The sequence below is a fragment of the Gadus morhua genome, chromosome 7, assembly GCF_902167405.1.
Source record: "Gadus morhua chromosome 7, gadMor3.0, whole genome shotgun sequence".
NCBI lineage: Eukaryota > Metazoa > Chordata > Actinopteri > Gadiformes > Gadidae > Gadus > Gadus morhua.
The window spans coordinates 21683301-21700175 of NC_044054.1; the positions used below are offsets into that span (position 1 = coordinate 21683301).

General features: G+C 45.6%; 1 protein-coding gene across 19 annotated transcripts in view; it reads right to left on the minus strand.

Annotated features, from left to right (window-relative positions):
• Positions 1 to 16875, minus strand: part of dlg2 (discs, large homolog 2 (Drosophila)) — a 131009-nt gene that overhangs the window by 95082 nt on the left and 19052 nt on the right. For 13 of the 19 annotated variants that reach the window (XM_030360824.1, XM_030360834.1, XM_030360832.1 and 10 more), the window contains one exon: positions 15304 to 15372. In XM_030360824.1, the coding sequence (XP_030216684.1) occupies positions 15304 to 15372 (69 nt within the window). Of the gene's footprint in view, positions 1 to 11769; positions 12035 to 14691; positions 14850 to 15303; positions 15373 to 16875 lie in introns of those variants that run through there. The other 6 variants (XM_030360829.1, XM_030360822.1, XM_030360828.1 and 3 more) reach the window with 5 other exon arrangements.

Below are 16875 nucleotides of genomic sequence, written 5' to 3' on the forward strand. Positions count from 1 at the left end.
CAGAAGTCTTCAAATCCATAAGCCATGTCTTCCTGTCTGTATGAACCCCATACCACTCGGGCATCATCAATATTCTCCAACATCCATCACAAATTCATGCAGAATGCAGGGAAAGGAACTGCAAAAACAGTGCATTCAGATCAATCAATAATTGATCAAGAAGCAGTGGTGGTGGTGGTGGTGGTGAAGGTGGAGGTGGTTAGGAGTGAACGACGGGAAGCGGAGCCCTGTAAGTGGACCCAGCAGGAAGCAGGAAAGTTTTGGAAAGGTGCGATGGTTCATTGATCCAACACATCAAAGCATCAGCTGCCTTTGAGGATGTCTGACCCTGCTACTGTAGGTCAAACCTTCCCTGAATCATAGTACTGACTGAAGGAGAAGAAGCCCATCCATCGCATGTTGAACTGACTACAGCCCTTAGTGAGGATCTGAACAAGGTTGTATTTTGACTCTCCACAGCGGTACACAGGCCCATCCATCGTTTTGCCAATAATAATACAGTGGAGCCGACGCTCTGGGGTCGGCTTAGCTCAGGAGGTAGAGCAGTTGTCTTGTAACCGAAAGGTTGCTAGTTCGATCCCCGGCTCCTCCTAGCTGAGTGTTGATGTGACCCTGAGCAAGATTTAAGACTTAACCCTAACTGCTCCTGTCGAGCTGGCTGTCGCCTTGCATGGTTGACTCTGCCGTCGGTTTGTCAATGTGTGTATTATCCGATGTAAGTCGCTTTGGATAAAAGCGTCTGCTAAATGCCCTAATTGTAATTGTAATTGACTCTACACTTGCCTGATACAGGCCCCCAGGAGCAGTGCATACATCCGCAATCCACCAGTGCTCAGCGGCCAAGCCTGGTATTGCAGCTGTTTTAGCGGTCTGTGGACGGGTCCCTCGATTCATGGAGTCCCAGAAGTGGGGAACATTAATGTATCCTCGGAAAAAAATTCTGATATATCAATCAAAGGCTCATAATTATCTTTATACCATGTACTAATAAAATGTAAGATTTCTCTTTTCAAAATACCACCTCAAGCGTTTTATTTTATTTATGTATTTTTTGCAGGAGAAGGAGGAGTGGGCAGCTGAAAGGAATCGTAGGGAAACAATGTTGTTTATACTTCCATGGTCGGTAAACAATGCGACTGTGCTCGCTCAGACCTCTCGCTGATGATGCTACAATGCTAACAATGCTAGAGAATATTTCTGCATCCGGCACGACCTGCACGTGGGAGTGGCTAGGCGCCCATGATGCGGAAGCAAATCTCTCCTTGATGTTCCTCTGCTCCATTGAGCAGATTTCATAGGAATGAATGGGCGGCCATGTTTTAGTCCACTGTCCTTTCTTTAATAGGTCCATGGCCTGATACCAGCCCCTGAATCTCCGCCCATTTTAAACAAAAGTACTGGGGCTCCAGCCCAACACACACCGGCGCCGAAGTGGCGAAAAAACTGCCCCATTATTTCGGACGTACTAGCCCACACCGGCGGTGGCACGGCGCCCCACTATCCTTCACGCCACTGTCCTAATCCCAAGCGTCGACGCCCCTGAAAAAGCACTTTTTTCGGAGGTAATCGGCTAGGTGGCTACATTATGGCCGTCTCGGTAATCGGTAATAATGACGGTAGGTGGGATGAAGTACAGCATTATGCGAGTACGCGTAAATGTAGGTAGACAAAATGGAAAAATGACCCTACATAGTGGTAAGGGCGCATGACGACCGTCTCGGTAATCGGTAACCTAATTCTGCCAGACGGACGTAATCGGCTGGGTGGCTACATGACGACCGTCTCGGTCGACAATATCCCTATTCAGAACAATATCCCCAACAGAGACACAATGTAAACAAGCACCCGCTCATAAGACTATGAGCCAAGTTTGGTTGGATGCATGAAGGCCTTGCAGAGAAATGAGCTAACTTCCTGTTTGACGTCCCCATGAGATCGAAGGTCACCAAATTGTTTGGATGTCCCCAGAATGATGTCATGAGTCGATTCTCAAGTTTGGCTATGATATGTTAAAGAGATGCTGAGAACAGGCTTAGTTGCTTTTTGGCGGCTTTGCCATTAAGTTTGATTGGCTGTCACGGCCAAACGGTTTTGAATTAGAAAAAGCTGTTTTCACATTTGTTCAGCTTGGTCTGAAGATCATATATGGCAAGTTTCATGATGATTGGACATTATTCGTGGCCTTTGGATATGTAATATTGATTGTGACAACTTTGAACATGGCGGCCAATTTCTGAGGTTGCCATGGGAAATATTTTATTAGCTATATGGGGCGGTCTGACAGTATCACCAGTCATTGAAAATAAGTGTGAAATATACTCACGTGACGAGAGAGTTAAAACATGTCTTTGTTAATTATAGCGCCCCCTAGAGGTCAAATTATCCCCATGATGATGTCATGGGTCTATGTACCAAGTTTGGTTATGATATGTCAAAGGGCTGATGAGAAATCTGCTTATTTCCTGTTTGGCGGCTTTGCCGCCAAATTTGATTGGCTGTAGCGGCCAAACGGTTTTGAATTTGAAAGATATTTAATATTTTTATATCAAGCATGGCCTGAAGATCATGCGTGTCAAGAGAATCGAGATGATTGGACAAAATGTGTGATAGGAGTAGTATTTTGAAGGTTTTGGACATAAACCAAGATGGCGGAAAATCCATCATGTTGCAAAATGACGTCATAGGGTGCGTTGAACTCGGCTTGGTTCAAGGAATCCAATGAGACCTGGTTTGTGAATATTGGATGAATTGGTCGAAAGTTATAAACATGAATGCATGTGCAACTTTGACCTGTTGGTGGCGCTAGGTCTGTTGGGCTAGCGACCAGAAATTGGCTTGTTGGGCTAATGGGGCGGTCCTGAACCAGTGTGCCAAATTTCACAACTTTTCACCAAGGCGTTCTATGGGCTGCCATAGACTCCCATGACAGAATAATAATAATAGGAAAATATTCAAAAACAATAGGTTGTCTCGCAGCTTTGCTGCAGTTGACACCCAATAATAGGAATTCATACAATAACAATAGGCTGTCTCGCAACTTCGTTGCTTGACACCCAATGTGCCCGACAGTACATAAAGTATGAATTAATGTGACTATCACAAACAGAATCATGGGCATCAGGGCCATATATGTGGTCATAAAACAACTGGTAGAACGTTATGGTAGCCTATACCGACTAAGTTTGTTGATCTGATTCTTTCAAAACATATCACAACAGTGCTGCAGCGCGCCGCTTCCTATTGGTAGCAGGGGAGACAATTGACAAGCGTGAAATGCGCACCACAGCGCGTCGGCGCCGGTGTGAGGCCGGCTTCAGGGTCTGGTGTGTTTTGCTTGAGGGTCATTCGGCTCAGCTGAGTGAAATTGAATAGCCAATCAGCGAATAGTTAGCAAAAAAGACACTGCTGACGGAGTGAGTGTCCACTGTGAGCAACCGAAAAACAAGCACGGCTCCCCCAACAGCGGCCTTCAAATCTCTCGAAAGTCTATAGATTCAGCTATTGAAGCTGCTTTGAAAAGTCTTTCAGAAGTATTGGCGCGAACGAAATCAACAACACAGTGCAATGCCACTGTTTGGATTCGTTATCTACTGGCTTAGTGATTGGTTTAGGTGGAAGCAACCCTGGGCAGTCTCAAAAATGGTTAAGTCTGAATTATTTAGAGAAACAAAAATGGAAATTCAGGATATCAGGCGAATTCTGCATGACGGATTCAATCAGATATTAAAAGCAAAACACGGGGGGAAAAAAAACTGACTCATGCAGCCAGGACTCAAAGGGGCCATCTGTGACTAAGCAAGTAGATGAGAACATGGTAGGAGTTTATCTATTCTGAAGAGAAGGGCACACAAAACATGCCATCACAGATGCCGCAAAGTGGACTTGTATGCATACATTTTAGTTAATTCCCACTAATTGTGAACTGGTGGGCTTGCTGCTGGCTCCTGGCCAGAGGCTCTTCCTCAATGTCCCTGACTGGGACTCTGGGGCCTCTATGTGCTGGCCAACACCTAAGATCCCTGCTGAGCCTCCAGGCTGAACTCTCCCTGTTCCTTACCCGGAACTCACTCCAAATTATTTCTTAGAAAGTCTGACTTTCTGCTCCTTATGCCTGTCCATATTACTGCAACTACCAGCTAGCTTCATGCTAACTCCAAGACTGGATGAAGTACACCTTTGTTTATTGATAACCTTTTCAAAACATTCATTGTGGTCAACACAGATGACAGTTCTCAGTAGTAGCATAAGCTAGCATAAGCAGCCCGGTATCCATAAAACAAAAAAATACAAGAAACACATTAAAAGCATAGCCTACCAAAGGATGAGAGCAGAAAAGATATCATCAATTTAAAAGCCCGTCTTTAAAATGGGATTTGCTTCTGAAATTTGCATGTAAATGATGTGTCATGTTGTTGTTGAGAACAATACTTGTTTGGGGTGCCATTTTCTAAGGAAGATGCTTGTCAACCATTCCTTTGCCTGCCACGGTTATCCGTATAACCTTACAAACTATCAAACGCTAGCTTCATCATTCATTCACTCATCATATATTTCACAAAGCCCAAAAACGCCATGTTTCATCTGATATGTTTTGTAAATCTCTGCATACAATTTCACATTCCACCAACAGCTTCGTCCCACACCCTTGCTATTTACAGCTTATCAATGAAGCAGTTTGCATCAAGTCCAATGACTGGCCAAAGACCAGGTTGCAAATTTAAGACGATACACCATAGCCCTGTGAAACCATCCTGAACTTGCTAGATCACATTTCATTTTCGACCTGAAGATCAGCCTTGCCTCGCTCCACTTGTAACCAGCTTTCAGTTATTTTAAAATAGGTTGCACCCATCACCAGAAATAGATTGTAGCCCGAGTCGTTATGAACTAAAACTACCCTGGCTGACTCCTACCTAAACTACCCCAACCCCTAGCGATGATTGCTCCATCCATCCTTCTGGGTTTTAAAAACTTTGTCTCATTGGGAGCGAGGCCAGATTGATCTTCAGCAAGAAACTGAATTGTGACCTGAACTTATGAAATCAGGATGGTCCCTTGACGTTAGACCAACCAAAAACAAAATTGAAAAACAAAATTTGAAAACAAAATACACATTCGTAATAACTTCTTAGTAGTAGACAACAGAGAAAGTGATCTTCAGCCTGAAACCTAACAAAAGCCTTCGACACTATACTTGTTACACAACTTGAAAAACAAAGTTGTCCAAATAAAGCCACAGAACAAATTATGCCAAATTAAACTCTATTGAATCAGTACGCGCACGCACGCACACGCACACGCACACACAAGAAATCCCTTACCGTCCGGTGTGATCGCAGGGAACAATAGCATACAAAAAACATGGCAGCGTTGGAGCGACATGAAGTGTCTGGAGGGGCATTGGTGGTCACTCGCTTCGTCCTAAGACGGTGGCGTGATAAGCCTAGAGCATCGCCGCGGCATCACGAGAGACCGACAAAGCAGCGGTAGCATCCCTAAGCATGAGCTACTCCTACTCTAGCATGGCATCATCATCCACTCCACCCTCCCCCCAGCCTCCTTCTTCTACTTCTTCTTATTTATTTTTGTAAATCACATCACTTGATGCAAAGCTCCAGCTCAGAGGCGTGGAACTCAGCTGCCGAGAGACAGAGAGGGGGGAGAGAAAGAGGGATAGAGAGAGAGAGAGGGAGAGAGAGAGAGAAAGGGGGGGGGGGAGAGAGAGAGAGAGAGAGAGATGAGAAAGAAGATAGGAAAGAGAGAGATGGCGGGGAGAGAGAGAGAGGAAAGAGATAGTTGGTAGAGAGAGAGAGAGAGAGAGAGAGAGAGAGAGAGAGAGAGAGAGAGAGAGAGAGAGAGAGAGAGAGAGAGAGAGAGAGAGAGAGAGAGAGAGAGAGAGAGAGAGAGACGAAAGAGAAAGGAGAGAGAGATGTGATTGTGTGTCCAAGAATCATTTGTTGTGGTTTTTAGGCCCTCTAATTTGTGGGACACACTGGGTGTCTTAGTTTTCAGCATGTTACACCCCACCTAGGAGGAAATCTTCTCACATGCGGCATTACATAACAAGCTGTATTTCACAGTGTCACTCCACAGGACTCTGCCTGAAGTCTTAATGTGCCACGATTGCTGGCTCTAACTTGGTTGAAACTATTTTCAGCGCAGAGCAGCCATTAACTCAACAATACAAATGAAGGACGAGATCAGGAAGTCAACCAACATATTTGCAAATGTTTGGCAATGGGAAATAGGGAATGGTACATTTTGGCCCGTTAAAGATAGAGCACGCACAGCTCTCACAGGCTGCCTGAAAATAGCTGCATGAGACACCAGCGTCTTTCTCCCGTCCATCCCCATGCCGTGGAATTAAATCAGAATCATTTCGTCAAATTTAATCGGAAGGATTGTGGTTGAATAAAATCGTATTCGTGTCATTGAATAAAATCTGAATAATTTCATTGAATCAAATCCGTATGATGTCATCGAATCACCACGTCGTTAAATACAATCCGAATCACCTCCCGCTCTCAAATCTGAATCGTATCGGCGAATCAAAACTCTCGCAGGGATGACAAGTCAATCAAATCTAAATGAGGTCATCGCACCGCCTCTGAATCACGGCGCCCACGACGTCCACTCCTGACGTGGAACGACATCAGAAACCGCGTCAATGAATCAAAAGAGCTTATCGGCTGTTTATTCAACCCGAGACCCCAGCCGCTTATGCGCCGCGGCCCCCGTGAAAGGAGGGGGGGGGGGGGCAGGGGCAGGTGCCTGCCGCCTCACTGAAGACAAGAGCCGCCCGCGTGAGAGTGGGCCCCGCGCTTCATCCCCGTGTGTCACCGGAGGGAGCCGGCAGCCTTGGGGAGGCAAACGCATAGGCAGCGTGGTTGTATGTGGGCAGATGCGCCAGCCAGCCAGGCTGAATGTAGTGGGAGGTATCAAAGATGCTGTATAGAATATATTTTTGGTGCCAGCCTCCCTGTTACCGTGGTAACTGTCCATCGATTCAGCGCTTAACGGAATTAAAGAAGGGAGAAGGATCTCTCCTCCTCCACCTCCTCCTCCTCCTCCTCCTCCTCCTCCTCCACCATCCCGTAACTCTTTATTTCCCCTAAGAGCGAGGAGGAGCTGAGGAGGTGGGGGGATATCGGAGGGGCGGAGGGGTTGACGAGTCGGGGGTGGGCTCGTTGGAACGTATACACCCGTGTGAGAAGAGGAGGCGACGGAGAGGGGATAGGGAAGGATGCAGAGGGTGGGTGTGGAGGAGTTGGCGGGAGAAAAAATAAAACAAAGAACGAAAAGGGACTCGGCGGTCGGCTGCTCACCAGCTTTCTTAACACTGCTCCTTTGTAACCGACCGCATGAAATCTGGGTACTCCCATTTACATTGAGGGTCCCATTCGTCTATGTTACTGTCAATCATGTGCCAGTATTACATTTAGAGCGGTACCATTATGAATGAATCATGTTCGTAACTGCAGAGATCGAATAAATGAACCCGTCAAAGGGTTCATCAAAACCCCACTAATATCATGAGAACACTGTATTGCCTATATGGGACAGACACGTCTACGATCGTGTTGTTTGCACTGGAGTCACTAGACGGTCTTCACAGCACAATCCGTTTTAATTATTATAATAAACCGATTGTCGACACTTGATATCTTGTCATAACAAGGTCTTTGTTATGCAGCTTTTTTGGGGGGGGGTTGTTTCAAAGAGCTTCTCCCTCTGTGGTTTTTGATGCGGGATGACGTCAGCAGTGACTAGTGGACGAGACGTCCCCCAGATAAACATAAACATTGCCTTTAACCATCAGCGGTTGAAAGAAGAAATCGCTGTTACCCCCAAAAAACGCTTTTTAACCTTACAGATATCCCTTTCTACATACAATAAATCACAGTTTCAAAAGATGCACTAGGTACATTTTAAGAGTTCTAAATAGAGCTGAAAAGAGAGGAAGAGAGCCAATTTTGAAACTAAAACAGACAAAAGAAAATGGCCCCTCCTGTTCTGCTTGCTACCTAACCTCCCTACGTTCCTCCGCCAATGAGAAGTGTTGCATTTCCTGCACCTCTGATTGACAGATAAGATGAATTGTTGGAACAAATAAAGGCTGATCTTACATGATTGGTCAGAAATGAGCCGGGGCGGTCCAAATCACAATTGGCTCAAAATGAGGCAGGCGCAATCAACTGGAAGCATTTAATTCAAGAGTGCATTTCACTCATTAATAGCTGACAGATGGCCAGGCCATTTCTCACCAATCATTCTCAAATAATAGTCATACCAACAGCTCATTTATCGCTGCTCTCCCTCCGCTCATGCCATAACCAATACTAAATGCTCCAAAACTTATGTTCAAGTTTTGCTCTACAAATATTTGTATGATGAGACCCTGAGGTCATGTGGGTGTGTATATTATCCACCGGTCCACCACCCCCTATCACAAAACGTCAAACCATTATTTCCAATGAAGTTGCTGGCTACTCCGAGTGACAGAGCAGCACCGCACGTCACCTTGAGTCCGTCAGACGACCCCCTGTAGCCTACCAACCCCTGGAAGAGTTCATGATGGTCTGCAGGCCTAGCGTCCTTAAAGCAGTGTTGTCCAGACACATGATCACCCCCCCCCCCCCCCCCCCTCACCCATACACACAAGCAGGACTAATACAGTTTCCAGGCAACACACATGGCATCACAAACGTACGCAGCATGCTGCCCTGTAGTGGGCAGAAGGAGGAGAGTTGGATCACTCTGGCTCGAGTCTAGGTTCCTGCCTCAGCAACCCGCCCCGTAACGTCAAGCCAAGACAATCGTGTATTATTGAGTTCAGCTTAATACCCAACATTAAGTTGGGTATTCCGGTGTATACATGACGACCCAAGTAAAACAGGATTAATGTCATATATATCTATCTCTATATATAGAGATAGATAGATACACATACAATTCTGCTCCAATATATCACTTTATAGACTTCATGCTAAGGTTTTTCATTCAAGCGATGCAATCGATTTCTACCAACTTGCAAGAAATTAGGGGAAATAATTGAGGCCACCCAATGTGGATCCCCAGCCTTTTAATTTGAATAGGCAGAATAGGGGATTAGGGGGGTTGAATAAGGTAAGTATTGCAATGTCTTTAATAATAAGTCATCGCTCCGTTTGAAGTTCAGATATGCTTACAAACTTCAAAAGCAATCCCTGGACGTTGACACAGCCCGACCCCAGACTGACCAACATACAACATACAAGTTGCACCTAATATGTGTGAGGAGGTCAATATGGAAGCATGTGATAACGTGGATATTTAGGCAAGTTACCGACAGCGAGTACTGCAGCAAACACTTCTCGAGTCAATCGGCAAACTCACTTCAACTATTCACATGGCAACATACTGTAATATATCTCCACGGTGTTAAGTATACCACACATCGGGAAGGGAGATATTGTGAGCGTGAAGGACAAAAAAGACAGAGGGGAAAAAAGAGATGTAGAGCTGTGGAAACGGAGAGATTGAATGAACGCAAAAGAAGCTTTCTGACATATTTTCAGAATATAATTGGAAAGACGTCATCCATAGCAAATGTGTCAGAAATAAAAAATATATCATTGTCTCTCTCTACCTCTCCCTCTCTCCCTCTCTCTCCCTATCCGTGTCTCCCTCTCTCCCCCTCTCTCTCTCTCGCTCTCTAATGGCTCGGTACTCCTTGTGCTCCCTAAGCATTACGTAACAGGGCCGTGGCATGTAAACCGCATATCATTAAGCTGCACACACTCATTCTCAGGAGGTGGGCACGGAACACTAACAGAGTGTCGGCGGAAGCGAGGCCAGAGTAAAGTCCTCAATGCTGAGCCTCGCTTCTGCATTTCCTCTGCTCATTTCGGACAGGATGACCAAACACTGTTACAGGAAGTGACGTCAAAGAGATCCCCGCCATGAGATTTCCATTCAGGACCTCAGCGCTGCTCACCTTACAGGGACAGGCGTTAACATTATACTATTGACTATAGAGTATAATGTGTTTGGTGATTTACAGATCCCCCACCTTCAGCAACATGATTGGTCGGAGTATATATGCCCCGAAAGTGACAAGCCAGGTCACCCAGACTTGAGCTCGTCTGCAATGAGACTTTAGACTACTAATCTAAAGTTTGATTTGTGAGACTAAATTAATCTCTCTCCATATTCCAGCCAAGGTGGGCAGCTCAGATGCATTTATCTTGAGAATGGCCCTGGTCCTAAACTTAGGCTGCACTCAATGCACATTTTCCGCACAAGCGATCGGGAGTGCTTCAGGGTGTGCTCACTCCGGGGGGGCCGCGGCGGGCAGGACAGCAGGGGAGATGTAGACGGCACTAACGGTCTAACCTATGTGTCCTCGGTACGTGGTCGGGTCGGGCGGGGAGCGGGGGCTGCCGATTAGAGGACAGCCCCGTGACTTGGAGGACACAGTGATCATTAATTTAGCCTGGATGGAAGAGCGCTGCAGTAAACCATTCAGAGGGAATGAAAGGAGATAAGGAAAGCAGCGCAAAAAAACACCCATAGAGGTGAGTGGGGTTGAGTGGGGAAATGACAAATACAACGCTGCAGGTTAGCTTAGCGAAATGCGATTTTATTTTCTGAGGTAAAAAAGAAGTGCAGAATCAGGATAAACCAGGGGCCACCTAGAGCACCATCTCAAAGCACAACATTTATTGAACACAATTACGGGAAGCCACATATGGCCGATCCAGAACAACTCTGAGTCCAACGCTCCAGATGAGGACGTGTACGACGTAACACGAATTCTTGAATGGAGTTCACAGCTGACAAATCTTCCCCATTCATTCCCATGTTCCTTCAAAGTCCTCCGCCTCCTCACTGACTGATGAACAACAAAGGGGTTCCATCAGCTTTAGAGTTTTGGGTTTGGGTTTTAACTCCTTGGGAGGACAGAAAGGTGCCAAAGCACTTTCATTGAAGCCCCTTTGAATGTCATTTAATTCATTTACTTTGTTTTTCACACGTCTTAAATTGAAGTTTTATTTTGTTTATGCGTTATTTGTGGAACCCAGGAGGACTGAGTGACTACAGCTTTTTTCAGCTAACGGGGCTGCTTTGATGAACAACAAACACACACAAAACATAATACTAAATATTCTGAGGAAACATGAGCCTAGAAATAATTTATTAGACTGTTCTCTTCAAAAGACATTGCAGAGAACACACACACACACACACACACACACACACACACACACACACACACACACACACACACACACACACACACACACACACACACACACACACACACACACACACACACACACACACACATCCAGAAATAACATGAAAACAGAGCTTCTGTCCTTCAGCATCACCACATGCCTCATTCCACCTGTCTCCATCTCTCTCTCTCTCTCTCTCCATCTCTCTCTCCATCTCTCTCTCTCTCTCTCTCTCTCTCTCTCTCTCTCTCTCTCTCTCTCTCTCTCTCTCTCTCTCTCTCTCTCTCTCTCTCTCTCTCTCTCTCTCTCTCTCTCTCTCTCTCTCTCTCTCTCTCTCTCTCTCTCTCTCTCTCTCTCTCTCTCTCTTTCTTCTTCTCTCACTCTCTTGCTCTCTTACTCTCTCTCTCTCTCTTGCTCTCGCTCTCTCTTACTCACTTCTTTTTCTTGCCCTCACGCTCTCCCATTCTTTCTCTCTCACACTTTCTTTCATTATCTTTCATCCTCCCTCTAAATCGAGCTGCATGTCGGGTCGCCTGCGTTTGCCTCTTACCTTGGTGGTGACAATGCAAAGACAATCCATGCTGATCGGAGGCAAAGTGAGGTGGTCTCAACCTATGCTTAGATTCATAACCGCTGCCACCGCAGCCGCATCCAAAATTACTGTCCAACCCAGGAGCCAGATGTGGGCACGAAATGAGCAAAAGAAACGAGCAGTGGCTGGTGAAATACAGAGCAAAAAGAAACTAAGACGAGGTCCCCCTCAAAGTAAAGGCAGAGGAGGAGTAGCGAGGAGGCGCTGACACACAGACTCACATCCACACACACACACACACACACACTCTTGTGCACACACACATACACACACAAACGCGAAGAGCGGGCACGGCGCGTCAGCGAGGGAAGGAGAAGGCACAGTGCAACACAGACACGCGTTACAGCGTGTGGGACTCTAGCGCGCAGCCGGAAGCCGCCTCCAAAATACCCGCGGCGAAAAAATTGGCGCAGGTACTCCTGGGCGAAAGCTGTCTCTCCGTGCGTCCGAGCCGGGAGGGCATTCCTCAGCTGAATCGCTCCTCTCGTCACCTCCCGTCCTCCCACCAGGCTCTCGCCTCTACTCTCCGCGTCTCTCCTGCTCCCCAGCTGAGCGACTCATCAGCAGAACGAGGGACGAGCGAGGGGGAGTGAGCGAGATCGAGAGAGAGAGAGAGAGAGAGAGAGAGAGAGAGAGAGAGGGAGACAGAGCAAGAAAAGCGCACCGGTACGGCTGGCTGGCAGCCGAGTGTGTTCAGATTGCGGCGGCTACCACGTTACCTCTCTGCTTGCCTGCCTTCTCAAAACTTCATACATAGTTCAGTGTAAGCAGCTGGCAGGTAGCATCGCACACTACTACTGGGTCGACGTTACACGACACGGACGTTGATGTCAGTGTACAGTAGGCGTTACATAGAGCTAGGTGTATGGTGCAAGTATGTATGTGCGCCCACATACATTTAAATGAGGGAGAAAAGGCCCACTTCATTCAAATATATTCATAATCTTAGCGCAAATCAATTATGACCATGTTTTAAGCGAACTGAAAGGTGATTGATATAGTCAAGCAAATCAAGAGAATATCGAAAGCCTTAAAGAAACTAAAGAGTGTCCCGCCAACATGTTTTCCTACTACAGCTTATGTAGCTGTCAAAGTTAGTTACGGGTGAGCGCTTTTCAAAATAAAACAGGATTACATACCACATTTAACAAACTGTAGCACTGTGATAACCATATAGTGGCCAGCATACTGCAGTTTGTACATGTCCTCCCAGACATGTATGCTTTTCAGTTCATCAATTCATGAACCAGCGTACATGATTCAGGTTCAGCATCTAAAAAAAACTAACTTTATCTTTAAATACTTGCTTACATTCTTCTCAATGTAAAGGTAAGAAAAACAACAATACTGCACAGTGCACCAAACAAAAACAAAATAGCCACGACACTGTGCACCCCAAGAGAACAGTCAAAATGAGCAATCAAGACTGTGGTTACAAATCCAAGTATGCATTACAATGTTCCAGAAACTGACTGAGACAGCGCTGTGTAATCCTTAAAAATAATGATAATCAACCAGGGGAGGCTGACAGCCTCAGAGTTCGGAGTTTGATTTGGGCTTTCACTCCATCTGTTAGGAAACAAACATGCCAAAGCACGGTCATTGGATTTTCATTGAATGTCTTTGAATTCGACCACCATATGAAATATACGTTCATGTTGTTTGTCCGTCTTATGTGTTATGTGTGGACCCCAGGAAGACAAACAGTCAAGACCGTGATTACGACGACAAAGCATGGCGTTTGATTGCCTAAGTTTGGAAGCCTTGTCAAAACAACCGTTTCAGTAAGCGACTTCTTAGTGACCCGACCTATGTTTAGATGCCTGGAGACACACAGCGGCCAAAACTTTTTCCTAGCACCATGACCTTGGCTCGGCACACCCATAAACCCTCACCGGCTGGTGGCCGAGAGGCAACAACAAACAACTAGCACAGCCACACACACCCACACACACTCAGCAGGACAACACAAGTCATGAGTATGACAAATAAGTGTTATATATATATATATACATACATATACACAACAACCAATGCCACTGGAGAAGCAGCAATTAAATGCTTGGTCATTTTTATGCAATGTGTAAATTTAAGGCTCGACTTTTCATATTTATGCATTCAAATGTCAATGCTGACATTCATGACCTGCATGTTTCTTGCACTTTCTATTTTTAACTGCAGGTATTTTCAGTATATTTGAGGACTTTTTTTACTTTATAGACTATGGAATCTGCCACACTCACTCCACACTCACTGCAGCTATCACACGTATGAGGGGGTGGCATAGAAAGTCTTTGAATTTCTTGATCTCGACTCCTAGTTAAGAGGCACCTTAGCTCACTGCCAAAGAAGGACCAGCCGGTGGGTTAAAGGCAGAAATATTTAAGTAACAGACGTCAAACTATTGACATATTCCAGGCATGGCCGGCCACTCGTTTGGTTGAGGTGGGCCGACATTGGGTTGCGGTCCCAAAAAATACGAGGAGGATTCGACAAATCTTGTAAAATATGACCTCCTCCGATTAAGTTGAATTCCCTAGAGAGGCAGAGTCTGTGCCGTTCGCCAAAAATGCTTCCCCGGCTGAAATTTAATTACTATTAAAAAGACTGTGCCCGCAAGCAAAGATGAATCACTTCTGCACATATTAGTTTACATTTATCTGAATGCCTAATTTGACTATAACATAGTAATAATTATATATATTCGACTAACATGCGCTACGTGAAACTAGAAGTAAATACATTGTAGTCCTTTTGACCGTTGAACAATGGCACTTTGAAAGCATGAATACCTTCATCATGTGCACCACACACCAATCATTGTCCAGCTTCTCTCACACAAACAAACACACACGGCACTGTGAACCCCCTGTCCTGTACCTGTTTGTTGATGCAGGGACGGTAACCCTGGCGATGAGGAGTTGCCTTGAAGACAGCTTTCATTGGTTAATCGTACACTTCCCAATGGTTTAGCGGTAGTTACAGAATGCGGTCAAAATCCAAACTCTCCCTCCCACCAGCAAAGGCTGACTGTTAACTGAGGCTCAGGTGAGTGTGAGTGTGAGTGTGTGTGTGTGTGTACCTGCTGGACAACCATGGCGTCATAAAGCCTGCTCTGACCTAAGCCCCCATGGTTGACCTTTTGAGTCCCTGACGTAAGAACCGGTCAGCGGTTGGGACCATGGTTTCATGACTCATTGGAGGATCAGAATGTTCATTTACCTTTACTTTTACGCAGCTCTGCAGAACTATGAATATAAATTATGGGGCAATTATTTTGTCCTTGAGCGGAGTGTTTGTACCACTGCAGGAGGGGTTGTGTGTGTCTGTACAACAATATACTGGTCGGAGCCAGGAGGCCATACATATTCAAGAGCATGAAGTGAAACAAGTATGTTGAAAATGCCCGGCTATAGAATAAAGCATGTGGAGTGCTTCTCCAGCACAGAGTGCACACACACACACAAACTATCACTCGCAGAGAGCACTCACCTCAGACTTCTTGGCACTGCTCTCACTCTGCTCCGTCACAATGGGATCCACGCATCTCTGCTCACTCTGCTGGGAAAGCACACACACACACACACACACACACACACACACACACACACACACACACACACACACACACACACACACACACACACACACACACACACACACACACACACACACACACACACACACAGTTATCCAATAATGCTGTACCCACACACTGATCAATTGTTTCCCTAATTATTCGAATTTCAAGGTTAGGATAAATTAGAGGCTTAACAGAAGGACTGTGGAGCAAACAGAGCACAGAATGAAGACTTATCGACGCCGGGCAGGTGAAACACACGTTGGCGTTGGGAACAAAGGTGGAGTGAAGTAGCAGAAGCTCAAAAACAATGGAGGTTTAACAGTGTGCTTTGAGGGCGAAGTCACTTGGGCGATGTGTGGTGACATCGTCCCGTTCTGCATGGATAGGCCAAATAAAGGGGCGAAAGAAACCCTTTTGGCCCACAGAGTGCAGGATAAATATTCTGAATCGATCCCCTTTCTCGTGCACTTTTCTCTTTGTTTCACACATTCTGCTACAACACGGCTTCTCCGATCAGTGCGGCAGAAATACACCAACATGCGTCGTATAAGCTGCATGACCAAAGTTGACAGGGTGGCAGCAGGCTACGACCAGTCTTAAATTGGATCTTTTGTGTATGTGTCTCAGTCGCATGGCGGGCCAGATTGGACCGGGCGACATGCTCAGCTTTTGCAAGCTCATTTAAAATCTGCCGGTCTAAGCCACCAAGTGCCCGTGCGTAACTAAATCATAATGTATAGTATGTAGTATATAGTGTACTACAGTGCAGCGGATGTTCACACCAGAATGCGTTCCCATCTCCAATGCATTTCTCTGGAATCCCAAACGTTCAGGTGGTTAAAGCCGTCACAAAAGTGAGACTCGGGCAGTAATGTTGCACAAATGTAACCCTTCCGTTTCCATTATACGTTTCCTTGGTGTTGGCCTGGAAATGAGCGGGCAAAAATATAGTGCCGTAATCAGTGTACAAAGTGAGGTGGATTACAAGGCCAAGCAGCACACAAGGGCAACCAGGCAGCCAACGGCACGGAGCCATTCTACAAAGCCATCACTCTGGCTACTTCATCCCTACTTCATCTATTGAGGATATATTAGCAGATGTGAGAGCCAAACTAGAAAGATAATGGCAGGGGAATTGTATTGATGCTATCAATTTGACGTTTGATTGATAAGAAATAACTCATGATGAAAGCTTTATTTTTTATGAACTATTAAAGACACAAGTAATATTAAAATATAATTAGTGTCATAAATTGGCTCTATGAGCAGATGAAAGAGGCCAACTAGAAAAATTGTAGCAATTGTAAGATAATAAAGACCAAACAAGCTAAAAAAGGAATTGAATTGGTTCCACTAGTCTATTAGGTATGTCTGAATGGTTGTCAATGTGTTTCAGGTTTGGTTGCTGAAGGGCTTTGGTTTTGTTCTATGGTTGTGGCCTGTTATGCAAGAGAGTTCAGGGCAACAGAAAAAGATATGTG